Raw genomic sequence first — 20271 nt, 5'->3', positions numbered from 1 at the left:
ATAGAATTTAACAAAGAATAATTCATTTCAATAGCAGAAAAGGAGAAACATAAGTATTATTTAATTTATTTTAAACAACATAACACGAATATATTAATTTGTGTACATATTTTATCCAAAATAAATTTAATATTCATTAATACATTTGAATATTTATGTAATTGAGCATGACAGCTATACTAGGTGGTGGTATATCAGGTTTATCAGCTGCATATTATGCTCTTGAAAATCCAAAACTGGCTCCATCAGTTATATTAGAAGTTTCAAATCGTGTAGGCGGTTGGATACGTTCCATAAAACAACCTGATGGAACAATCTTTGAAACAGGTCCACGAGTTATTAGAGCTAACTCACATGATTTATTGAAATTAATAGAAGAATTGAAATTATCATCTAAAGTCATTCCCATTAAAGCTGAACATCCTGCTGCTAAAAATCGATATATTTATGCGGACAATGTATTGCATTGTTTACCTAATTCTCTAAAAGGAATTATAACAAAAAATACGCTGTTAAATCATTCTTTAGCTAGGCTTCTGTGGAATGATTTTAAAGCAGCAAAAGTTTTTAAAGATGACGAAAGCATATATAATTTCGTAGAAAGGAGATTTGGCAAAGATGTATCTGAAAAGATGGTTGCACCAATATTATGTGGAATTTGTGGTGGTGACATACATCAATTAAGTGCAAAATCTTTTATGACAAATATATTTGAAACTGAACAAAAATATGGTTCTGTATTTATGGGTCTTATACAGAAAAAATTTTCAGATATATTAAATAAAAAAGAAAAAAGAGAAGTTACATTGGAAAACACAAATGAGACTCAAAAAATAGTAAAATCAAATAATATATCTTCGCTTTTAGTACAGAAAGCTAAAAGAGAATTATGGAGTACATGGGGACTAGAAGGAGGTTTTGAACAATTGCCTCAAACACTGGCTGAAAATATTACTAAACGTGGAGTGAATATAAAAATGAAACATAACTGTGAACAAATAATATTTAATGAAGATTGTGTAGAATTGATTGTAAATGGAAAAGTTGAAAAATATTCTCATATCATATCAAGTTTACCTGCTAAAAGTTTAGCTAATTTAATTCAAAAGCAACACCCAGAACTGTCTAAAGAATTATATAGTATACCTACAGTAACGATAGCTGTAGTTAATCTCCAGTTTTCTGAAAATGTTTTACCAATAAATGCCTTTGGGGTTCTCATTCCACCAAAAGAAGAAATTCCAATTTTGGGTATAATATTTGATTCATGTGCCCTTCCTCAAAATTCCAAAATGACAGTATGTATAAATATAAATATTTATTACACCAGCTTAATGTTTCTTATAATAAATTTTTATAAAGTAACTTTGCAGTGACATAAAATGATTTATAACTTTTAAATAATCTTTCACAAATATATAATGGACTAGAAACATTTCTTATTCAATATATACAATTTTTGTTTTCAAATCCAGGTACTGACAGTAATGATGGGTGGGGCATGGTTTGAAAAATACTTTGGTAGATGCTCATCTGAAGAACATTTAAAAACGGTAGCGGTTAAATATGCAAACAAACTTTTATGCATTAATGAAGATCCCAAGGCATGTAATGTTTCCATTCTGAAAGATTGTATTCCACAATATATAATAGGTCACGCACAACGCTTAACTCGCATCCACGATTACATCTCCGCGCATAAAATACCTTTAGCGTTGTGTGGCTCTTCATATCACGGTGTAGGAGTCTCTCATGTTATTCTGTCAGCAAAAGAAGCTGTTTCTAGTATCAATCAGTGTATGATATAGCTTTATGAAATTTAATCAATCAATTTTCTTTGATTTAAAAATGAAACAATATATATACATGCAAGAAATTAAGCCAAAATAATTTTTTAAAAAATAAACTGTAATTTAACTTAAACTAAAAACATGCATTATTCATGCTGCTTAATGAAAATAAACAGAGCAATTTACACAATAAAATACAAATAATACGAAAATTAAGAGAGATATTATAATATAAAAATTGAAGAATGAATGAAAGTATAAAAAGTAAATAGGACATAAAATAATTATTCCAAACCAGCATTTTATTACACTAGAGCTGTGAAAAGATTCTGTAGCTATTAAAATAAAACATATGTATAAAATATTTTTTATTATAAAAGTGTAAAAAATATATATGTATTGTGCATGAAATAAAATATAGAACATTTAGTAGAGATATAGATTTTTGTTTTATACTCTATTTTACATATACAATACTACTAACACTACATAAAAAAAGAAATAGCACTCATACGATAATTATCATATTTTATAATAGATCTAAGTATTACTATTAGGTTGTCTGGAAAGTGTCTTTCTTTTACAGACACGTCTTTTACAACGATCCATCTTTATTCAAACATGAAACCTAATCTGTCGAACGTTGTGGTCTTTATTTTGATGGAACAAAATGGATCATACGTAATTCGATACAATAATATAAAACGGAAAATGTTGTGCATCCATTATTTCCTTATAAAGCAAAAAAAACTTTTCGAACGACCTAATACTTACAGAAACCCCCACATATACATGTTTATGCATATTTCTTTTTATGTAACAAAAACATTTAAGCAATCTTAAGTATACCATAATCTTCCAATTATGTAGATAAGCAAGCATGAAGTATCATAAAAATGCAGCACACAAGCATGTAGCATTCCGTTCTTGTAAAAACTGTGCAACTACTATAATGCTTAGTATAAGTACTTAGTATATAAGTAGTATAAGTAGTATATAAGTAGTATAAGTACTTAGATCATTTATGTTCAAACTCTATCTGAGCTTTCTCAAAATCATGAAAATAACTGTTCTTTTTACACAAAAAAAGCTTTTTATAAAAAATATATATTTGAATATATATATATAAATAATAAATTCAGGCAGAATAAAAGTATTTTGTTATATGCTTTGATATTGACAAATTAAATTTACTGACTAACAGTACCTGCATATTTAACTTCATCGAATGCTTTTCTAGCTTTCTTTAATTCTTCATTCATTGTTAGGAGATCTTTAACTCTTGCATATTTCCTTGGGTCTTTCCTAACTGTAAAATAAAATTTTAAATTTAACAAGACAATTTCAAATTTATGGAAAGATAATAATTTATAAGATATTATGCAGAAATCAATATACATATTTTATTACTACCTAAAAATACAATATCCTCTACTTGCACACGACCGGTACGACCAATTTCCATAGCTCTGTGTGTCATTTCGGTAATAAATTCAATAACAAGATCTTCTAACAAATCTACACTTTCTGTATAAGGATTTTGATCATCGCCAAAACCATACATCATACACCGTAATTCTTTCGAAAATAATCGTTTCCTACCACCGGGTAAAGTCCCGCCAATCGGAATTTCTGCCTCTTCATCTTCGAACTGTGAAAACACAATTTTTTTTCATATAATTTTTATAAATAACCTTGTTTATTAATTTCAAAGACACATTTATTAAACTAATTTTAAACATATCTGAGATAAACATAATTAAGGTTAGACATTTCGCCTTAGAAGTAATATTAAATATCTCGCTTTATTAAATTAACTATCATAAGACAAAATTTTATAAAATCAAATTTCATAAGAACCTGTTCGAAACCTTCTTCCGTGGCCATAATTTGATGTAATTGTACGAATTTAGCAAAAGTTCGAGAATTCTCTTACTCAAAGATATGTACAAACAAAAACACTGCCTGTCACGTTCACACCAAATGTAGCGTTCAATGGTTTTATTAATCTGCGAATTTTTCTGGAAAATAACTGTGGTAAATGATAAATATCTTAAAGTTTAAAGGAAGAGTTTGAAAAAATTAAAAAATTATGCCACCAGTAATTAAGCCTACACCGAAAACTTGGAAGGAAACCAATCGTTTACATAAAGAACAGCGAAAGAAATGGAAGGAAGAGAGGTTAGCAAAAAGGCTTAAGAAAGAAGAAACTAAAAAAGAATTAAAGGATGAAGTGGCTAAACCTGTCGAAAGTCATTTCGAAAAAAAAGACATTTCGACTTTGAGTATCGCAGTTCCTGGTTCAATTTTAGACAATGCTCAGTCACCAGAATTACGAACATATTTGGCAGGACAAATAGCACGTGCCGCATGTATTTATAAAATAAACGAAATCATCGTTTTTAACGATAAAGGAGAGATAATTGAAAGTGAAAAGAAGAAAATAAGAAATGACGAATTCTTAGGTGAAAGACGAGTTGAATGTTTGCAATTAGCTAAAATATTGCAGTATCTTGAATGTCCACAATATTTAAGGAAGTATTTCTTTCCGATTCATAAAGATTTGCAGTATGCTGGAGTATTAAATCCTTTGGATGCTCCACATCACTTACGTCAGCAAGATATATCTTTGTATAGAGAAGGAGTAGTTACAAATAAGCCAGTTAAACCTGGCAAAGGTTCACATGTGAATGTAGGATTATTAAATGATGTTTCTGTGGATAAAGTATTAATGGATGGATTAAGGGTTACAGTGAAGATACCCAAAGACCAACCAAATCCAAAAAAAATAAAAGGCTTCATTGTTCCACCTGATGTTCCCAGATCAGATACTGGAATATATTGGGGATATACTGTGAGATTAGCTAATAATCTTACAGAGGCATTAACTCAATGTCCTTATAAGAATGGATATGATTTGACCATTGGTACTTCAGATAAAGGAAATTCTATTGATGATGTGGAATCAAAAAGTATTAAATACCATCATGCTTTAATAATATTTGGAGGATTGTGTGGATTGGAAGCAGCAGTAGAAAATGACCCTAATTTGAATGTGGATGATGCTTCTTTGGTGTTTGATCAATATTTAAATACTTGTCCTCAACAAGGATCAAGAACTATTAGGACAGAAGAAGCTATTCTAATCACTTTAGCAGAATTAAGAACAAAATTATTTCCTAAAGTCTCTTTATTGCCAAATACCCAGTTTAACAATTTTACAAATATATAAACTATCGGTGAATATAAGTGACTATAATGACACGAAAATAGAAAATAATAATTTGCCTTTTTATTTTTGTAAGAAATTGTAAACAAAATTTTATATTTGCAAAATTTGTAACATATAAGTACAACATATCAATCTTATATGTAGAAGAGATACTTTCCTTCCCTTCTTATTGTCAATTATTTTGCAATGCACAATTTACTGAGTCTCTTAGAGTTTGGATAACTTTGGCTTGATCGGAAGAACCTACGATAGCTGTTCCAGAAACAATCATGTTTGCACCAGCCTAAAAAAGAATATATATAATGTTCTTTTTGTTATATTATATGTTAAAATATATATCTACTAAATTTCAATACATACCTTTGCACATGCATCAATAGTTTCCAGTCCAACACCCCCATCAACTTCTATGTCCAATGTAGGATAATTTTTCCTAAGCCATGATACCTTTTCCATCATTGGTTCCATAAATTTTTGACCACCAAAACCTGGTTCTACAGTCATAATTAATACCATATCTGCTAATTCAACATAATCCTCAACTACATTTACTGGAGTCTGTGGTTTAAGTGCTACCCCAACCTTTCATTTAAAGAAACAATGTACTTAGTATAATTTTTAACCAAGCAGGTTTAATTTCATTGAAAATATGAGGTACATACTTTCATTCCTATTTCTCTTACTTTTCTGCAAAGTTGTGAAACATTCTTTACTGCTTCAACATGAAACGTGTATTGGTTGACACCAGCATCAGCCATTGGCTCTACCCACTAAGGTGAAGGAAGAGTGTTCAATTTATAAATAACATTTCTTCAAATAAAGTGTAAATAGAAATGATATACAACTGAAAATTTAAATTAAAGAAAAAGCAAGGTAAAATATACCAGATTGGGATTAGAAACCATCATATGCGTTTCAAAAAAGACATCTGTTACTTTATTTCTAAGACACTTTACTAATGGGTGACCAAAACTAAGGTTAGGTACAAAGTGTCCATCCATAACATCTAAATGTAAATAATCAGCACCACTATTAACTAATTTTTGTGATTCCTCTGAAAGTTGTGCCAAATCAGCGTTTAGAATCGAAGGTCCAATCTTTGCAGTCAATTTTTTTGCCATTTTTTAATTAGATTGTTACGAACAAGTGACACGTGTCTTCAGTTATAACAATATAGTATTATCAACTGGACTAATGACCTTTCATACAAGGTCATCTTTCTCTTCTTAGATTCGTTGTATTAGTTAAAAAATGTAACGAATTGAACATACATTTAAAAATCTAACTCGATCGAGGAAAATTAGGTGGGGAAAAATAAATATAACACAAATTTATAAACATTGTACGAAATGAAATACACTTATTTATACATAAAAATATAGCAGTTCACAATAGACAATAGATTATGATAATTTCATACGAATAAGTGACTAAAATAATAAAAACAAGTAAAAATGACTAATTAATACTAATAAGTATGCAGTAAGCGAAATAAGAATCGATGTCAAATGATCGGCTATCGTTTTCTTTCCACCGAATTTTCTAGAATTTAGCAATTAATCTTCGCTTTAACCAAAGTATCTTCCGTTATGTTTGCCTATTGACTCGACTTCCAATGTACATATATAATAAATAAATAATTCGTTTAAATACGAAACGTCGTCGTAGTATAAACAATAATTAAATATTGCAATAGCTTAAAAAAGATCGCTATTTTAAAATTGCTATCATAATCAAATACCAAGCCAAATATCTTTGGCACCTTAAAATCTATTATAAAACTTTAAGTAAAATAGTGACTGCATTTTAATCAATATTAACTAAATGTAGCATTGTTGATCCTTAAACGCATTGTCATGTCTTCAGTACCGTAATATAATAATCCTATATATAGTGCTTATACTGAAAAAACAATACCATTTGAACGCTAACGAACACCGAAATTTAGCGCGAGAAGACTGTGGCATGTCATACAATACAATGATAGCCGGAGATCGAATTGATTGGGTTCGTTTTTCAATAATTGTTTAGTCGATTGTTCGAGCCACTTCCTTTTCGGGCTGAAAAATAAAGTCGAAATATATTTAAATTACTTTAAATAAATTTAAAGTACTTTTTCTATGTCATCGATCGAACCAAATACTAAATCATCAAATTTAGGTAAAATTATAGAAACTTACACGCAAAGGGTAGAGGAACGTGCTGATGACTTGTTGTTGACGATTTTCAGACTTGGCTTGGCAAGTGTAGCCACCCATGTCTTCCCATAAAAGTTCTTCTATTATTAGGTCACCGTTGTCCAATACTCTGTGTCGCAAGTTAGTTGACAGACTTAGAGGTATGTTGTAGTTATCCATCCAAGTGATCTGTGGTGTTGGTTTTCCACTTGCTCTGCAAGGCAACACAACTGTTGCTCCAATAGTGGCTACCAGAGTAGGCGAGTAAAGAGTAATTACTGGGTCGCTTTCAGAACTGCAGTTAGTGGCACCACCTTCGTCTGTAAAGAAATCATTGAATGAGAAATTTTTATGTCTCGAACTGCTCGTCAGTGTTGGAATGTTACAGCCGAGTCTCCTTATGAAAGAATCACAATTTATAATTAGAAATCTGGAAAATTAGTTGATGCGACTAAATCGATGTTGACGAAAATCAAATCGTTTTATTATTATAATCATATAAAAAATGACAAACTATCTGATGTCGAATTCAATTGGCGAAATAATGCATGGGAAAGAGTGAAGAGAAAGAGCGAATAGTTTCATGAATCACTCATTAGTGAAATATACGAATGCATTATGAAAGATAAGAGGCTTGCGTGACAGTTGGTCAAAGCTTCATGTTAATGTAGTTCCAGATGATTGACAGTTAATTGTTAATTGTATTCCACTTACTGTTAACCAGCAGCACCGTAGGAGTGGAGATCTTCACCTCTCTCGCAGAAACCGACGCACAGTAGATCAATCCAGCATCATCCGGAGTAACGCATTCTATCACGAGTTTCGAATTAATTCTGGCCACTCCTTTCCACTCTTCGGATGGATCGTACAAGGAATGCGTACTGGCTTTCACATATTCGACCAGCTATCACAAAAGACAATATCGGAAATTAGTATTCTCTTCTTTCCTCTTGATCGTATGATATAAGAATCGTGTTCGATCGAATTACTCACTTGTTCGTTACTACCGCTTCCTGTTAACCAGAGAATTTCTGGTGGAGGACTGCCGCTGGCTTTGCATTCCAATTCCACTTTGCTTCTGTAATAACAGAAGAAATACAGTATTATCGATTTACGCATCTATTCTCTTCGATGTGTGATATTTACCCCACAATGGTATCGATGCCGTTTACTGGATTCTGTGTGATTTTAGTCCAAGGCTCTACAGGCTGAAAATCGAAACGTCGAATGTTATCTATCGGAATTTATTTGTACTGAGATTTTCCTAATCCCTAGGACAAAAAGTCCCATTTTTCGCAAATATATTTTCAAAGTTAAATTTTTATAGAACAACAATTTAAATGTCATCCTATATTCATTATATTCAGCGTCGAGTGATCATACTTATTGCAAATTTTTTTTTTTTTTTTGCCTAGGTTTGGCCCATTTCCTAAATTCGCTTTGGCTAATTTCCTACATTCATTTATTTATTTTTCTGAAGATACTAGGGAAATTAATGAATTATATTTACGTTACCTTCGATTTAGTTCGTGTGCCATATTCCGACAATGGTGTTAGGAAATTGGAATTATGCTCTATCATTTGCCTGTTTACGCTTCTACGTTCGGCAGCTCGTTCAACGGCATGCCGTGGCAGAAATGAAAAAGGGTGTCCCGAAACCGTATACGATACGGTGATAACACAAACGAGATTAATCAGTATTGAACAAGATCGCATCTGAAAGCATAAAATGAGGCCGTGAAACGTAAAGTCGATATATCATTGGCAATTATGATCGGCAATGTTACCGGCTAACGATGTTACATGAAAGAAACTAATTTGATGAACGTGAAAGGACATTGTGCAATGATTGAATCAGAATGAAGCCGAAGAACACTAACGTCATGCTCCTTTCGCAGAAATTGGACCGATTGAATATAACAATGCGGATTTAATTGCCGGGTTAGGTGCGCGATTTATAATATCGATTCATTCGACCTTCCTTCGAGGATACGAATAAACACAATTGGCAACAATGAAATTAAACTCTTGAGGACGCGACGATAATTAAATATCTCCGATAACAACCAGAATACACATTCCATTCTTTCTTTTTTCCTGCTTTCCTCTTTATAGCACTGTATTAATACTAGCTAGTTTCGTTTAATAATTTCGCTGATAACGAGTTAATAATATTATGACTAGTCCTTCATCGTTTTAACACACTTTCTCTCCCATAATGTTCTCTTTCTCAACTCGTTCGATATCCTTGCTATCGTAGTCGTACGAATAGATATCTCTAATGGTGGACGAAATTACGATGTACAGATAATGATGAATCACGTGGCGACAATTTTGAAACAATCTCGTGTTGAAATTAACATGAAATTTATGATATAGCCGGAACCGTTCGCTCGGATCGGTCGCATGGCCTGCTTGTTAATGTGAGCATCGAAATCACCAAATTAAAGAGATTTCCTTATCTACCGTATTTTATTATCGTGATATAGACAAGACAAGACGCTCGATACCTTGGCCGCGTATCCTTCTGACGGTAGACTGACAACGTGTCGCACGAGGAATGCACGGTTTCCGAATGACATCTCTCGCTTCGACTTAAATCTGTATCTCTCACGGTTCCTCCACTTCGACACGTTCGGTTAGGATTTTAGAGGCGTGTACGTGCTGGCCGCGTCGTTTACCGTGACTTTGAGGCGTTCCCTCGGCGGAACGTTGTTCTCACGAAGTTCACGAACAAAATTTAGATGCTATCGCATCATTTTATCTTTGGTGTTCTCGTCCCGCGTTTCTCCCCTTTTTCTTCCTCTCAGTCACTCAGTCAGAGAGTCTTTGTGAGAGGAAGAAGGAAGGTCACGCGTACCGTTTAAAGAAGATTAAGTAACTCGGCTGTTAACAACACAAGATGTTTGGAAATGAATTCGCGCGAGCGTTAATGAACACACATGCGATGCAAAAAAATAAGGGAGAATCTGGAGACGATACGGTGCGACGTGGTGTGTGCGTGAGCCTGTGTGTCTCTCTTTTTTATTTTATTTTTTCTCCTTCTTCTTTTACTGGAAACACTTGCATGCAGCGTGTCCCGAGAAGAGTTAAAAGTAGCTAAAACTTCCGAGGTTTACGACGGTTTTATAGTTTCATAATGAGGATCGGTACTTAATTTCTTCGATGTTTCAATGGGCAACGGATCCATATACATTATATTTAACCGGTTATGGAAAGGACTATTTAACTTATCTAGACAATAATTAGTTACTTAGGCAGAAAATGTTACGAACATTATATGAACAATGTTATTCGAAATATTTAACGAATACACATTAATTAAACGTGATTATGTTGGAGCAAAGAAAAGAATATATCTTAAAATACGAATAATAACATTTCAATGTTTGATGTTTTTGAAAATAGAATTTAATATTGTGAATGCTTTTTGAAAATTCTAACTTTACTTCGTGCGATTGATTGTAAAGTTAAAGTAATTTGAAATTCTGAAAAAAGTTGATAATAATCGAAAATTGTAAGTTTAATCCATATTTAGTTCAGACTCGATTGTACGATGAAAACAATTAGTTACTTTGCGTTAGTGTGATTCTACGGTCGAAAATTACGATATATATATATATATAGGTAACGTTGTTGGAGTGTAATCAAAAATTGATATGACCACAGATAGATGATGTTATCATCGGCCACTATTTAGACATCTTTAAACATCATGATGAAATTAATCGAAAAGTGTCAAATAATTTGACGCGGAAAAAAGGATAAAATAGACTGTTGTATTAAAAATCGGGAAAGTTGTTCGAAAATTTGCTTATTAAAATATATGTAACTAAAAATAGAATTCAGTTCTCCGTGTGTTATCTACTTTCAAGGGACTGAGAAATATAAACTGTAAAATCTACATTTTAATCAGAAATCTTCCTTTCTATAAGAATTTGCCCTACTGTTATCTGTCCTATTTACATAAAGTTTATCTACATATATCACTTTTTCACATAGAATCTATTTACACGTGGTCTAAGCTCGGAAACTTTCAAATCGATATATATGTGTATTCCGTTTAAAAAATTTCTTTCCTTTTTCTCACCTTGGAACTTGTGAATCACGACGGGTAATTGTCACAGGTAGATAAAGTCCGTAAGAATATCGAATCTGGTACTGCTATGAGATAGAACTTTTGATAAAGATACTCGCGCCGGAGATGCTTTCTAGGAGCGCACATCACGGGAGAAGGTTTCGAACCGAATGATGCAACTTCTTATACGATCTTCGCATCTTCCCTATCTCGCGCCCTCTTTCCGCGGAGCCCTTTAACGTATCGTAATCTAGATATGATATTAGCTAGCACGTAAACTGCGATAAGGAAATATGCAGTGTGAAACACCAATCACGAAATGAATAAAAACTTTCATCCTTTTTTCCTATTTTGTTCCTGTCTGTTTCTTTCTTTTTTTTTTTTTTTTAATTATATGCATAAGAATATGTTACGTACTTAGAAAAAAAGAAAATAAAATAAAATCAAATGAGTAGGAGAGAAATTCTTTTCTTCCAGTTTATATGGTTTTTCTTTTTTGTTTATAAAAATATATTGTATTCTTGTTCAAAGAGTAAAGAAAGAAGAAACAGAAGGCAAAGAGAATTCTCTTTCAGTCTGTTGCATTCTTTTGTCCTCTCTTCAAGGTATATTGTGTTGATCAGAAATTGTGTTCATTCGAGTCATGTTCTTAAACAAAAAATGAAATGAAAGAATAAGCCTAAATGATTACCAGATTTCACCAAAGAATTTCTCTTTCCTCTTCAAAAGAATAGGCAACGTACAAATGAACTGGTGAAGATAAATTATTATAATCTGACAAAAAGTGTTAGCATTAACTACGGTTCACTGACAGTCCGAGAAACTAGTCGATAATTTCGACTTTTACAGTAGTCTATCACTCGTGTAACGGCGCGAAACAGCGTAAAAGAGGGTAAGAAGGTGGCTATAAAACTGACCAGTCGAGGATCCACGTTAGAAAAGTCAAACTTACCATTACTTCGTTAACTTTCTCTTGAAGTTCGAAAACGATACAAAGTTTACTATTTCATCGACAGTTTGGCAGCGACGAATAAAAATACTGACTGAGCGTAGTGGAACAGATATTGACACATTTATATATTTCGAATATGGCAATGGACGCCCTCGCTTATACCTGATTGGACGAGACAGCGAAGAGTAGGGAGGGTACCAACATGTCAAACAATTGAATTCATTACCCGCGCGTCTCGTTTGTGCACGCGTAGGTAATAGTCGTACAATTTACTTCCACCCTTATCTATGCTCATTATCGATTTTTACTTCCAAACAGCCACTGCGATAATTACTTCTATTGAAACTGATCGTATCAAGAACAAGGCGTTCATAATTACCCCCAACTAGCTTCTTCTCGGTCGGATCCAAACGGTACGAAAGACTATCGAAACTTTTGTACGGATACCCTTCAATTTGTCGGGATGTAGAATTAATGTTAAAACACGTGAACTACTGTAAATGAATTGTATGGGTCTCTGATTAATTGATAGAATATCGTAAAACGAATTGATCTTATTGAATTGTCGACGCCAATGACTTATTGCCAATGGATTGTAGGCTGTAAATCATCTGTTTCTTTTCCAAGTTCGTTAAGCGACTTTTGAACTTTTACTAATAGGTTTACTTATTTACATAAAAGGATAAGTTAATTTTTATTTAGTGTGTTTGTAATATTGCTGATAATCAGCTTTGAACATCTTATTTATTTTCTCGTTTATAAGTTTATAAATTTATTTTTAATTTTACAAGATTATATGATTTCAGTATTTCAGTATTATATGATTTTATTTTTATATGTTATATATCTTTATCTATATGAAACCTAATGGTAAAAATGTATCACTTTGTATCCTTCGGTTCTTCGTAAACCGAATTCTTCGAACAGATAACAAGCATGTCGGCATCTCATGAATAGGAGGGGGCTTAGTTAAAACATTTCTTATGGCCTGGTGTTATATCATGTTTATATACACATATAATTTGGTACGTAATTTAAACAATTTAAAAGAAGATTAGGATTGAACATTTTCGGGACTAAGCTATTACGAAAAATTTAAATATGTACACAAATATGCATACAAATATGTATGTGTATAAATATGTATACAATCTTTGTTTACATAAGTGTACATGCAGTAAGATTTCGTTTGCTTCTTAATATGTTATCTATATCTATTATATATTCCAGGAAAAATGTAGATATACACAAATATATAGAATAAATTACTTCAAGCTGAAGAATAAAAAATTATCATAAATGTCATACATATATATATATATACATTTATTTATTTATTTGTATTTATATTTATACTTCTTATATTCTATAGATCTATAGAAGAAAGTATAATTAATTTAATTGCAGAAAATTAGAAAATAAAATAAGATTATAATTTGTATTGGAAAAGATTTATTTTGATATAATATGTATCGTATCTTTCTCAACTGATCATATATTATTCGATTTCCGACCATTATTTTCATTAGTTCACGTTTGATCAATTTGATTACCTACTGCGATAATCTGAAATCGCGAATTACAATCAGTGGATATTTTATCGTCAAGATGACCAGAAAGAAGTGACAGTATCATCGAACTATTGCGTTATGCTATTTTAAGAGAAATAATTTTAATTAGTCATATATATAAGATATCTAAATATTCACGAAAAAATTACTGCAATTAAATTTTTAGGAGAAAAAAATAGGTTTGGATATTTCATATATGTATTATAGATACATAGAAATTGTAATTACATTGATTTATTTATTTTTACATTATTTAACATTGGAATAACAAATTACTTTTCATTTGACATTGATTCTATTTCAATTGCGTTTAGTAATTTAGCCGTACTAACGATATCTTCTTCTATATTTTTCAAATTTGTATCAACTTCATTTATTCCTTTCAATACATCTTGCAAAACCTGCAAATTAAGAAGAAAGAATTACTATATAACATCTTGTAACACATTGTGGTTTGTTTAAAGAAAAATATTCCTAATTATATTTCCTATGAAACTAAATAATAAACATTTATCTTAGTCTAAGAAAGGTATGATAAGAAATACGATAAAACAATTTCTGTATACAAAATTTTATTTTTATTCATAAATATAACCTCTAACCATTCTTATGTTTTGATAAAGTAACGTAACGTCTTCTTCTTTATATTGAAAGGGAGGTTCATAAAATGATGCTGAAGATACTGATCTATTGGTCATGTTCTTATAATTGGTATTATCCTATTATTACTTGAAACTTTTGTTACTTTTGCTTCTTTTTTAATTTAACTAACGCTGTCAAATTTTGTTTACATATATTAATTTTAAATTCCCTAGCGATTCTAACTGAGGAGTATTTGTCATCTGTAATTTGCATGGACATAGGAACGTGGAATAGAAATGACAATAAGAATAGGAATGTTCCCATGTCCATGGTAGTTTAATGTATTGTGTGTAAACGCGTCTTAAATATCTCAGATTCCATGGTGGGAAGGATTCTACAAGGAAACGAATTAATTGTTGTATTTAAAATCGTCATAATTTGCATATTATATAAAAAGTAGCTCCATCTCTAGAATTTCATACTTAATTTTTGTTGATCTATGATATTGATTTTATGATATTGGTTTCACATAAATTCAAAAGAGTGCGCTAATAGTTCTATATACTTTGTGTTTGCCTTTCTTTGTAAGATATAATAAGTTCAAACTGTTATTATGCTGACAATTATTAAAAAAATGTTAAAGTAGATTACGCGAGAAATGACATTAAACGCGTATAACATTTACTATTAGATGCAAAAGTAACTTATCAACATGGAAATGTATGTATTGATGTGACGTATAATGCACAAAAACAATTTATGATGAAGATGTAAGTTAAAATAGATTTCTCAATATTTTGTTTTTATTTCATAGTAAATTATACAATTTTTTGAGAAGGAATCTTGAATTTTAATATATTTAAAAGTATAAAATAAAATTTAAAAAATTTACTTACATCATACAGAGTATTTTACACCATTGCGGAGTTTAAGAATATTTTTCTTAAATGTTGATTTGATTGTCATTATGTATAAAATGTTCTTTCATAAAAATGTGTTCAATTATAGTTACAAATGCATATTACTGAAGTTATAACTTTTCTTAATGCTGATATAAAAAGTATATCTTAAAATATTTCTAAAACAGTTACAATGGAAGCACAAACAGATAGTTCTGTTTTGCGACCACCAGTTAATTTAAGAAATATTAACACTGGCAATGTTTTTTATACACCTTTAACTTCATTTGCTGGTATGTAAATATTCATAAAAATAATTAGTTTTTCTAAATATTTTAAATTTCTTCTAAATTCAAATATCGTTTTTGGTCTCTATAACTTTTGCAGAAATGTGGTATCAAATATTCTTATGGGCTCTATTTTCTTCCGTTTTCGTTCACACTATAGCTGGTGCTATTTGTTTTGCTACATTAAGACAACATAAATATGGAAAGTAGGTATACATTTATTAATTATGTTCTAGTAATATAAAGAAACTTATAATGTAGCGGATAATATATTATACTGATATTTATATCAGAAACCATATTGGTTAACAAATCAGATACTAAGTGCCAAATATAAAAAAATGTAAAATTTTTTTTATATGTATAATGCATTTAAAATATAAAATAACTTAGTAAATTTTCATTTAAAGATTCTTCCCATTGCTGATTATAATAATGGGTATATTATTGCCATTAACATCAGGAGTTCTTAGTTCTGCTGCCGTTGCTTTTGTATACAGAGCATCTCGATATCCACTGCCACCGTTATATGCATTATTTTGGGGTATTGGTCAGACTGTTGTAGCAGGATGTGTTGGATTCACAAGGATATTAGCAACTTTATAATGTGAATCAAAGTTTGTAAATGAATGGTGCACAAGACATTGTTATTCAGGAATGTTGGATATAACATATAACAAGGAGTTTTAAGATTTGAAAACAAATGAATAGTATTCTATTAGTATTAGTAACAGTAATTATATAGTATTAGCAATAGATAATAGAGTAATAAACTTTGTACATATATAATTGTATAATATTGTACAGATGTATTAAAAACTAGGTTTAAAATAATTATAAGATTTTCAAAGTAAAATATTAAAGAATATTATTTATTACTTATATAAAAATGAACAATCTTTTTAATAAAATTCCAATTATTTTATATTTTTTTTACAATCTGTTGCAATCCAGTGCAAAACATAGTATAAAACTTTTGAATACATTTTTATACAAATTAATAATATTTATATTTACATACAATTATGTGTATTTATTCTCTATTCTTGTATTTTATCACTTTTTAAATGTTGTTTATAATTATTTGCAATATTTTTAATTTCTACCAACCCAGCTTCTAATTCCTTCTGAGTATTAAGTTTTACTTCTTCAGATGAAGAAGTTAAACTTTTCAGCACCATATCTGTAATATAAATATAAGTATTGCACAAATAAATATACATTAATGTAAAAAGGTAAATTGATAAAAGTCACTAAATATTTCATACCATGGTATTTAAATAATATTTCCATTGTTGAAAGTTGCAGTTGTTTTTGAAGAAATGAAAGAACTGTTGCTACATGTCTTCCAGACATATGTAATACACTTTGTGTTGCTGCAGTAAATAATATACTTGTGACTAAATGTAATGCTAACGCAGGATCTTGTGTTGCATTAAGCTCTTCTAATAAGGCTTCTTTGTGGCCCAAAATAAATGGTCTTTCTTTCCTTTTATCATATTTTTTTAGCACTAAACAACAAATCGCCATCGCTGCATCTATAAAATTCAAGAAATCATCTATGGAATTTCCAGCAATAGATTTGTGTATATTAGTTAAGGGTTCTTTCACATCCTCTGGCAAATCAAGTAGCATTTTTTGCCTTGTTTCAGTGGTAATATTGTCAGAGAATTGGAGCATACTTTGCTGCGCAGCTAATTTAAATATCTCGTTGACAAAATCAGTACCAAGAGATTTTAGTAAGTACTTTGTTAAAGCAGCTTGATCTGCTTTATCTATATGCTTAATTCCTTTGTCAAATATTTTAATGTTTGTTACTAGAACATTTAGACGTTCTTCAATTTCACTTAAATTTGTAGTTTTATTGTTTTGTGCTAACTGTTCTGCAATAGATATAGCATAATTGTTTACTTTTTGTTCTAAGTATGATGCTAATTCATCTACCAGGTCATCAATTACTGCTAAATTATCATCTTTTGCAATTTCATTTTGAATATCTTCCAAAGATACTATTTTAAGTTCAATTTTAGTTGATGGGATTTTTATATTTTCATCGTCGGATTCAGGATCGCGATTTTTTCCTTGTAGATACTTCTTTTTAGTAGATTTTGTTTTTGTTTCTCGCCCTTGCATACCACCACCCGCTTTGCCGGTTGTAGCTTTCTTCCGACGTTCTTCTTTTTTATTTCCTTTATTTTCAAATATTAAGTCTGCTGATTTAGATTTAATTCTATTCTCTGCTATCGTTTGGAACCATTGTCCAGTAGCTACTGCTTCTCTAGCCTTTGCATCTGCCATTGGCTCAAAAGACTTACTTAAAGATTGTAAGAATGCATCAGACATTACTACAGTTTTCGCAAATACGTACGTATTATACATATTTATTTTATTCTTCGCGATTTTAAGAAGCATTTCCATATCTTTATCAGAAAATACAGATGGTAAAAGAGGACTTATATCAACAAAAGATCCAGTTGTAATAGCTTCTTCAATATTTGAATCTATTTGATCTCTAATATTTGCACCTACTGCAACAGAATCTAAGAAGACTAAATCTTCATTTGGAAAATGACGCTTTACAAAATTTGGTGGATCTGATATCCCAAGACGAGTAAGTGCATCATATTCTGAAAAATCATATTTGTATAAAACATTCTATTTTATACTCGCTATTATTTTATCATCAATATTATTTCATAACAAAATATAATACAAACCTAAATAACCATTTTGTTTATAAAAATTATTTAACCATTCATTTTGACTTTTAGAATATATAGTTGGTATATATAGACTATTTGTTCCTTGTTTTCCTGCTACTACACCAGGAATTTGTTTCATTTCTTGTAAGTTATCTAGGATTGCTATAAATTAGAGATATAGAGATATTAAATTATATCATACATTAGTATATTTCAGGTATATATACTTATATTATATGTACTCACAAAAGAATATTCTTTCTGAAACAGAACATTGTCCTAAGATTGCTGATAGCGGTGTAGGCTTTGTAATTGCACATAAGGCTCCTCTTATTTTTGCTTTATTTCTAGCTATAAAACTTTCTGTATAAAAGACTTTAGAATCTTGAGGGTCTTGCTTACCATATATGTTTCTTCCTAATTCTTTTTCAATTACTGATTGTAAGAAATCAGCTGGTAAGTCATAATGTATTGTCAATTCTGACACATTGATAATCCCATGTTGGATTAATCTGTCATTGATTTCTTCTGCAATCTTGTTTATATAAGTTTTATCAATAAGCTGTCCAAGTATTATCTTTAATCCTTTGTTATGTTTTTCTAAATCATTTGCTACTTTGGTTACTTGAGACAAATTAACATTGAGGATTTGTGATAAATCAACCATGTTGATTCTTCCATCATGAATGTATAATTCATCTTTAATTTCCTTGCCAAGATGTTGAGGTGTAACATATTCTTTACCATCATTGGTGAATATTACTTCTAATAATTTACTCTCTATTAGCTTCGTTACAATTTCCACACAATTACGTTCTGATAATCTATGTAGAATATTAAAAGTATTATAGAGAGATATATACAAAATGAAAAATACAATAAAATAAATATATTAGTTTTAATCAATTTCTTGAAATAGATTAGATAGAATTAGATGTGTGAAAGTTTACTATATTTCTGAGTTATATCAGAAATTCAATTGAATTGCATCCTACAGCTGTTTAAAATTACTTTGTAGTAAATATCGCTAATAATGTACGAGTAGTGAAAAAATAGAGATATCCATGTTTCATAAAAATAAATCATACTTTTGTAGCGTAGAACTTAGTTGAGCTTTTTGAAAATCAGCTGCTAGTCTTTTAACTTCATCCCAGTCTACAGTACTCATTTTAAATACTTGTAACTAAATTGCCAGGTTGTACAATTAAACACTTGACACCCTTTAACATTGATCGCACAATTGATAGAAGTACTAATGTATGTCAATTTCATATTTTATTGTGACATCTAGTGTAAATTGAGAGAAGTACAGCGTAAGTTAAATTAATTTCAAAAATTTGAAATTTTTGTTATAAATTATTGCTACTATCTGCTATCATGAATAGAAAAAAAATATGTTTGAAGAATAGATTCAAAAAATTTGGAAGTATTAAGTATCATATGTAAATATAGAAAGTAAAACTAGTGTATTAGCATATTCAAATAAAAATTCCTGTGTATTTTCTGTAATGCAAATTTTGTGTAAGGTAAAGAAAATTTATTAACGTATTTATAAAAAATAATTTGACATTCAGTGCTGTCTAATAAAAATATAGAGTCTAATAAAAATATATCTAGACAATATCAGGGATTTTTGGTAGAGGATGTCTTTAGGACAATTTTAAAGTTTTGGATATGCACGTGTATTTGAATATATTGCTACTTCCGGATCAGGTTCAAAAATATTTTAATTAAATAGAATGAAATTTTTTACAACAAAAAATTTATTCTAAAGATTATTTTGTTAGAGACCATACTATGAGATAGCAATACGAAACTGTGACGAAATATAAGGTTAGACGGTGCATGTCATTTTATTGATTAGATTTCCTATTCTGTTTTGTTCATGTAATATCACTTGTCTCAAACATATTGTGTGATTAATAATGTGCAATCATTGAAATTAATTGAAAGTATTAATAACTTTCTATTACAAAATTCTTGAAGGTGTGTGGTTAGTGA

General features: G+C 30.3%; 8 protein-coding genes across 18 annotated transcripts in view; 4 read left to right on the top strand and 4 right to left on the bottom strand.

Moving 5' to 3' along the window:
* Positions 1 to 20271, top strand: part of LOC122572531 (monocarboxylate transporter 10) — a 44779-nt gene that overhangs the window by 3251 nt on the left and 21257 nt on the right. For 2 of the 6 annotated variants that reach the window (XM_043737583.1, XM_043737584.1), the window contains exon 1: positions 19900 to 20103. The exons of 1 other annotated variant lie outside the window; for it this stretch is intronic. The gene's annotated coding sequence lies outside the window, so the exon portion shown is untranslated. 3 more of the 6 variants (XM_043737589.1, XM_043737587.1, XM_043737585.1) reach the window with 3 other exon arrangements.
* LOC122572533 (protoporphyrinogen oxidase) lies at positions 110 to 2230 on the top strand. Its single transcript, XM_043737594.1, has 2 exons — positions 110 to 1298; positions 1476 to 2230. Exons 1-2 carry the CDS (start codon positions 168 to 170, stop codon positions 1806 to 1808), a joined length of 1464 nt encoding a protein of 487 aa, XP_043593529.1. The 5' UTR covers positions 110 to 167; the 3' UTR covers positions 1809 to 2230.
* Positions 1304 to 3826, bottom strand: LOC122572544 (transcription initiation factor TFIID subunit 13). Of its 2 annotated transcripts, XM_043737612.1 has the most exons (5): positions 3651 to 3826; positions 3204 to 3441; positions 2998 to 3099; positions 1708 to 1760; positions 1304 to 1622 (listed from the first exon to the last, which is right to left on the bottom strand). In XM_043737612.1, the coding sequence occupies exons 1-4, from the start codon at positions 3675 to 3677 to the stop codon at positions 1756 to 1758; spliced, it is 372 nt and encodes a 123-aa protein (XP_043593547.1). In that variant the 5' UTR covers positions 3678 to 3826; the 3' UTR covers positions 1304 to 1622; positions 1708 to 1755. The 2 variants fall into 2 exon arrangements, with proteins under 2 accessions (XP_043593547.1, XP_043593546.1); XM_043737611.1 differs by lacking the exons at positions 1304 to 1622; positions 1708 to 1760 and having other exon boundaries at positions 2427 to 3099.
* On the top strand, positions 3883 to 5023 carry LOC122572537 (putative methyltransferase C9orf114 homolog). Its single transcript, XM_043737598.1, has one exon. It carries the CDS (start codon positions 3883 to 3885, stop codon positions 5020 to 5022), a length of 1140 nt encoding a protein of 379 aa, XP_043593533.1. The 3' UTR covers position 5023.
* Positions 4963 to 6263, bottom strand: LOC122572540 (ribulose-phosphate 3-epimerase). 2 transcript variants are annotated; one of them, XM_043737605.1, is made up of 4 exons: positions 5907 to 6263; positions 5706 to 5792; positions 5383 to 5604; positions 4963 to 5305 (listed from the first exon to the last, which is right to left on the bottom strand). In XM_043737605.1, exons 1-4 carry the CDS (start codon positions 6141 to 6143, stop codon positions 5195 to 5197), a joined length of 657 nt encoding a protein of 218 aa, XP_043593540.1. In that variant the 5' UTR covers positions 6144 to 6263; the 3' UTR covers positions 4963 to 5194. The 2 variants fall into 2 exon arrangements, with proteins under 2 accessions (XP_043593540.1, XP_043593539.1); XM_043737604.1 differs by having other exon boundaries at positions 5685 to 5792; positions 5907 to 6220.
* LOC122572538 (neural/ectodermal development factor IMP-L2) lies at positions 6381 to 12315 on the bottom strand. Of its 3 annotated transcripts, none has more exons than XM_043737599.1 (7): positions 9710 to 9898; positions 8715 to 8915; positions 8346 to 8407; positions 8193 to 8277; positions 7914 to 8103; positions 7203 to 7519; positions 6381 to 7082 (listed from the first exon to the last, which is right to left on the bottom strand). In XM_043737599.1, the coding sequence occupies exons 1-7, from the start codon at positions 9779 to 9781 to the stop codon at positions 7050 to 7052; spliced, it is 960 nt and encodes a 319-aa protein (XP_043593534.1). In that variant the 5' UTR covers positions 9782 to 9898; the 3' UTR covers positions 6381 to 7049. The 3 variants fall into 3 exon arrangements, with proteins under 3 accessions (XP_043593534.1, XP_043593536.1, XP_043593537.1); XM_043737601.1 differs by lacking the exon at positions 9710 to 9898 and adding an exon at positions 12230 to 12315 and having other exon boundaries at positions 6391 to 7082; XM_043737602.1 differs by lacking the exon at positions 9710 to 9898 and adding an exon at positions 11290 to 11443 and having other exon boundaries at positions 6391 to 7082.
* Positions 14765 to 16331, top strand: LOC122572543 (transmembrane protein 170A). 2 transcript variants are annotated; one of them, XM_043737610.1, is made up of 4 exons: positions 14765 to 15152; positions 15470 to 15574; positions 15669 to 15774; positions 15979 to 16331. In XM_043737610.1, the coding sequence occupies exons 2-4, from the start codon at positions 15475 to 15477 to the stop codon at positions 16172 to 16174; spliced, it is 402 nt and encodes a 133-aa protein (XP_043593545.1). In that variant the 5' UTR covers positions 14765 to 15152; positions 15470 to 15474; the 3' UTR covers positions 16175 to 16331. The 2 variants fall into 2 exon arrangements, with proteins under 2 accessions (XP_043593545.1, XP_043593543.1); XM_043737608.1 differs by having other exon boundaries at positions 15391 to 15574.
* On the bottom strand, positions 16411 to 19516 carry LOC122572530 (E3 UFM1-protein ligase 1 homolog). The gene is made up of 5 exons (XM_043737581.1): positions 19359 to 19516; positions 18517 to 19094; positions 18286 to 18432; positions 16837 to 18195; positions 16411 to 16751 (listed from the first exon to the last, which is right to left on the bottom strand). Exons 1-5 carry the CDS (start codon positions 19436 to 19438, stop codon positions 16609 to 16611), a joined length of 2307 nt encoding a protein of 768 aa, XP_043593516.1. The 5' UTR covers positions 19439 to 19516; the 3' UTR covers positions 16411 to 16608.

This window comes from Bombus pyrosoma, linkage group LG11 (assembly GCF_014825855.1).
Source record: "Bombus pyrosoma isolate SC7728 linkage group LG11, ASM1482585v1, whole genome shotgun sequence".
In the NCBI taxonomy this organism is placed as follows: Eukaryota; Metazoa; Arthropoda; class Insecta; order Hymenoptera; family Apidae; genus Bombus; species Bombus pyrosoma.
The sequence above is the reverse complement of the archived record's forward strand: the minus strand, read 5'-3'. Positions and strand labels throughout refer to the sequence as shown.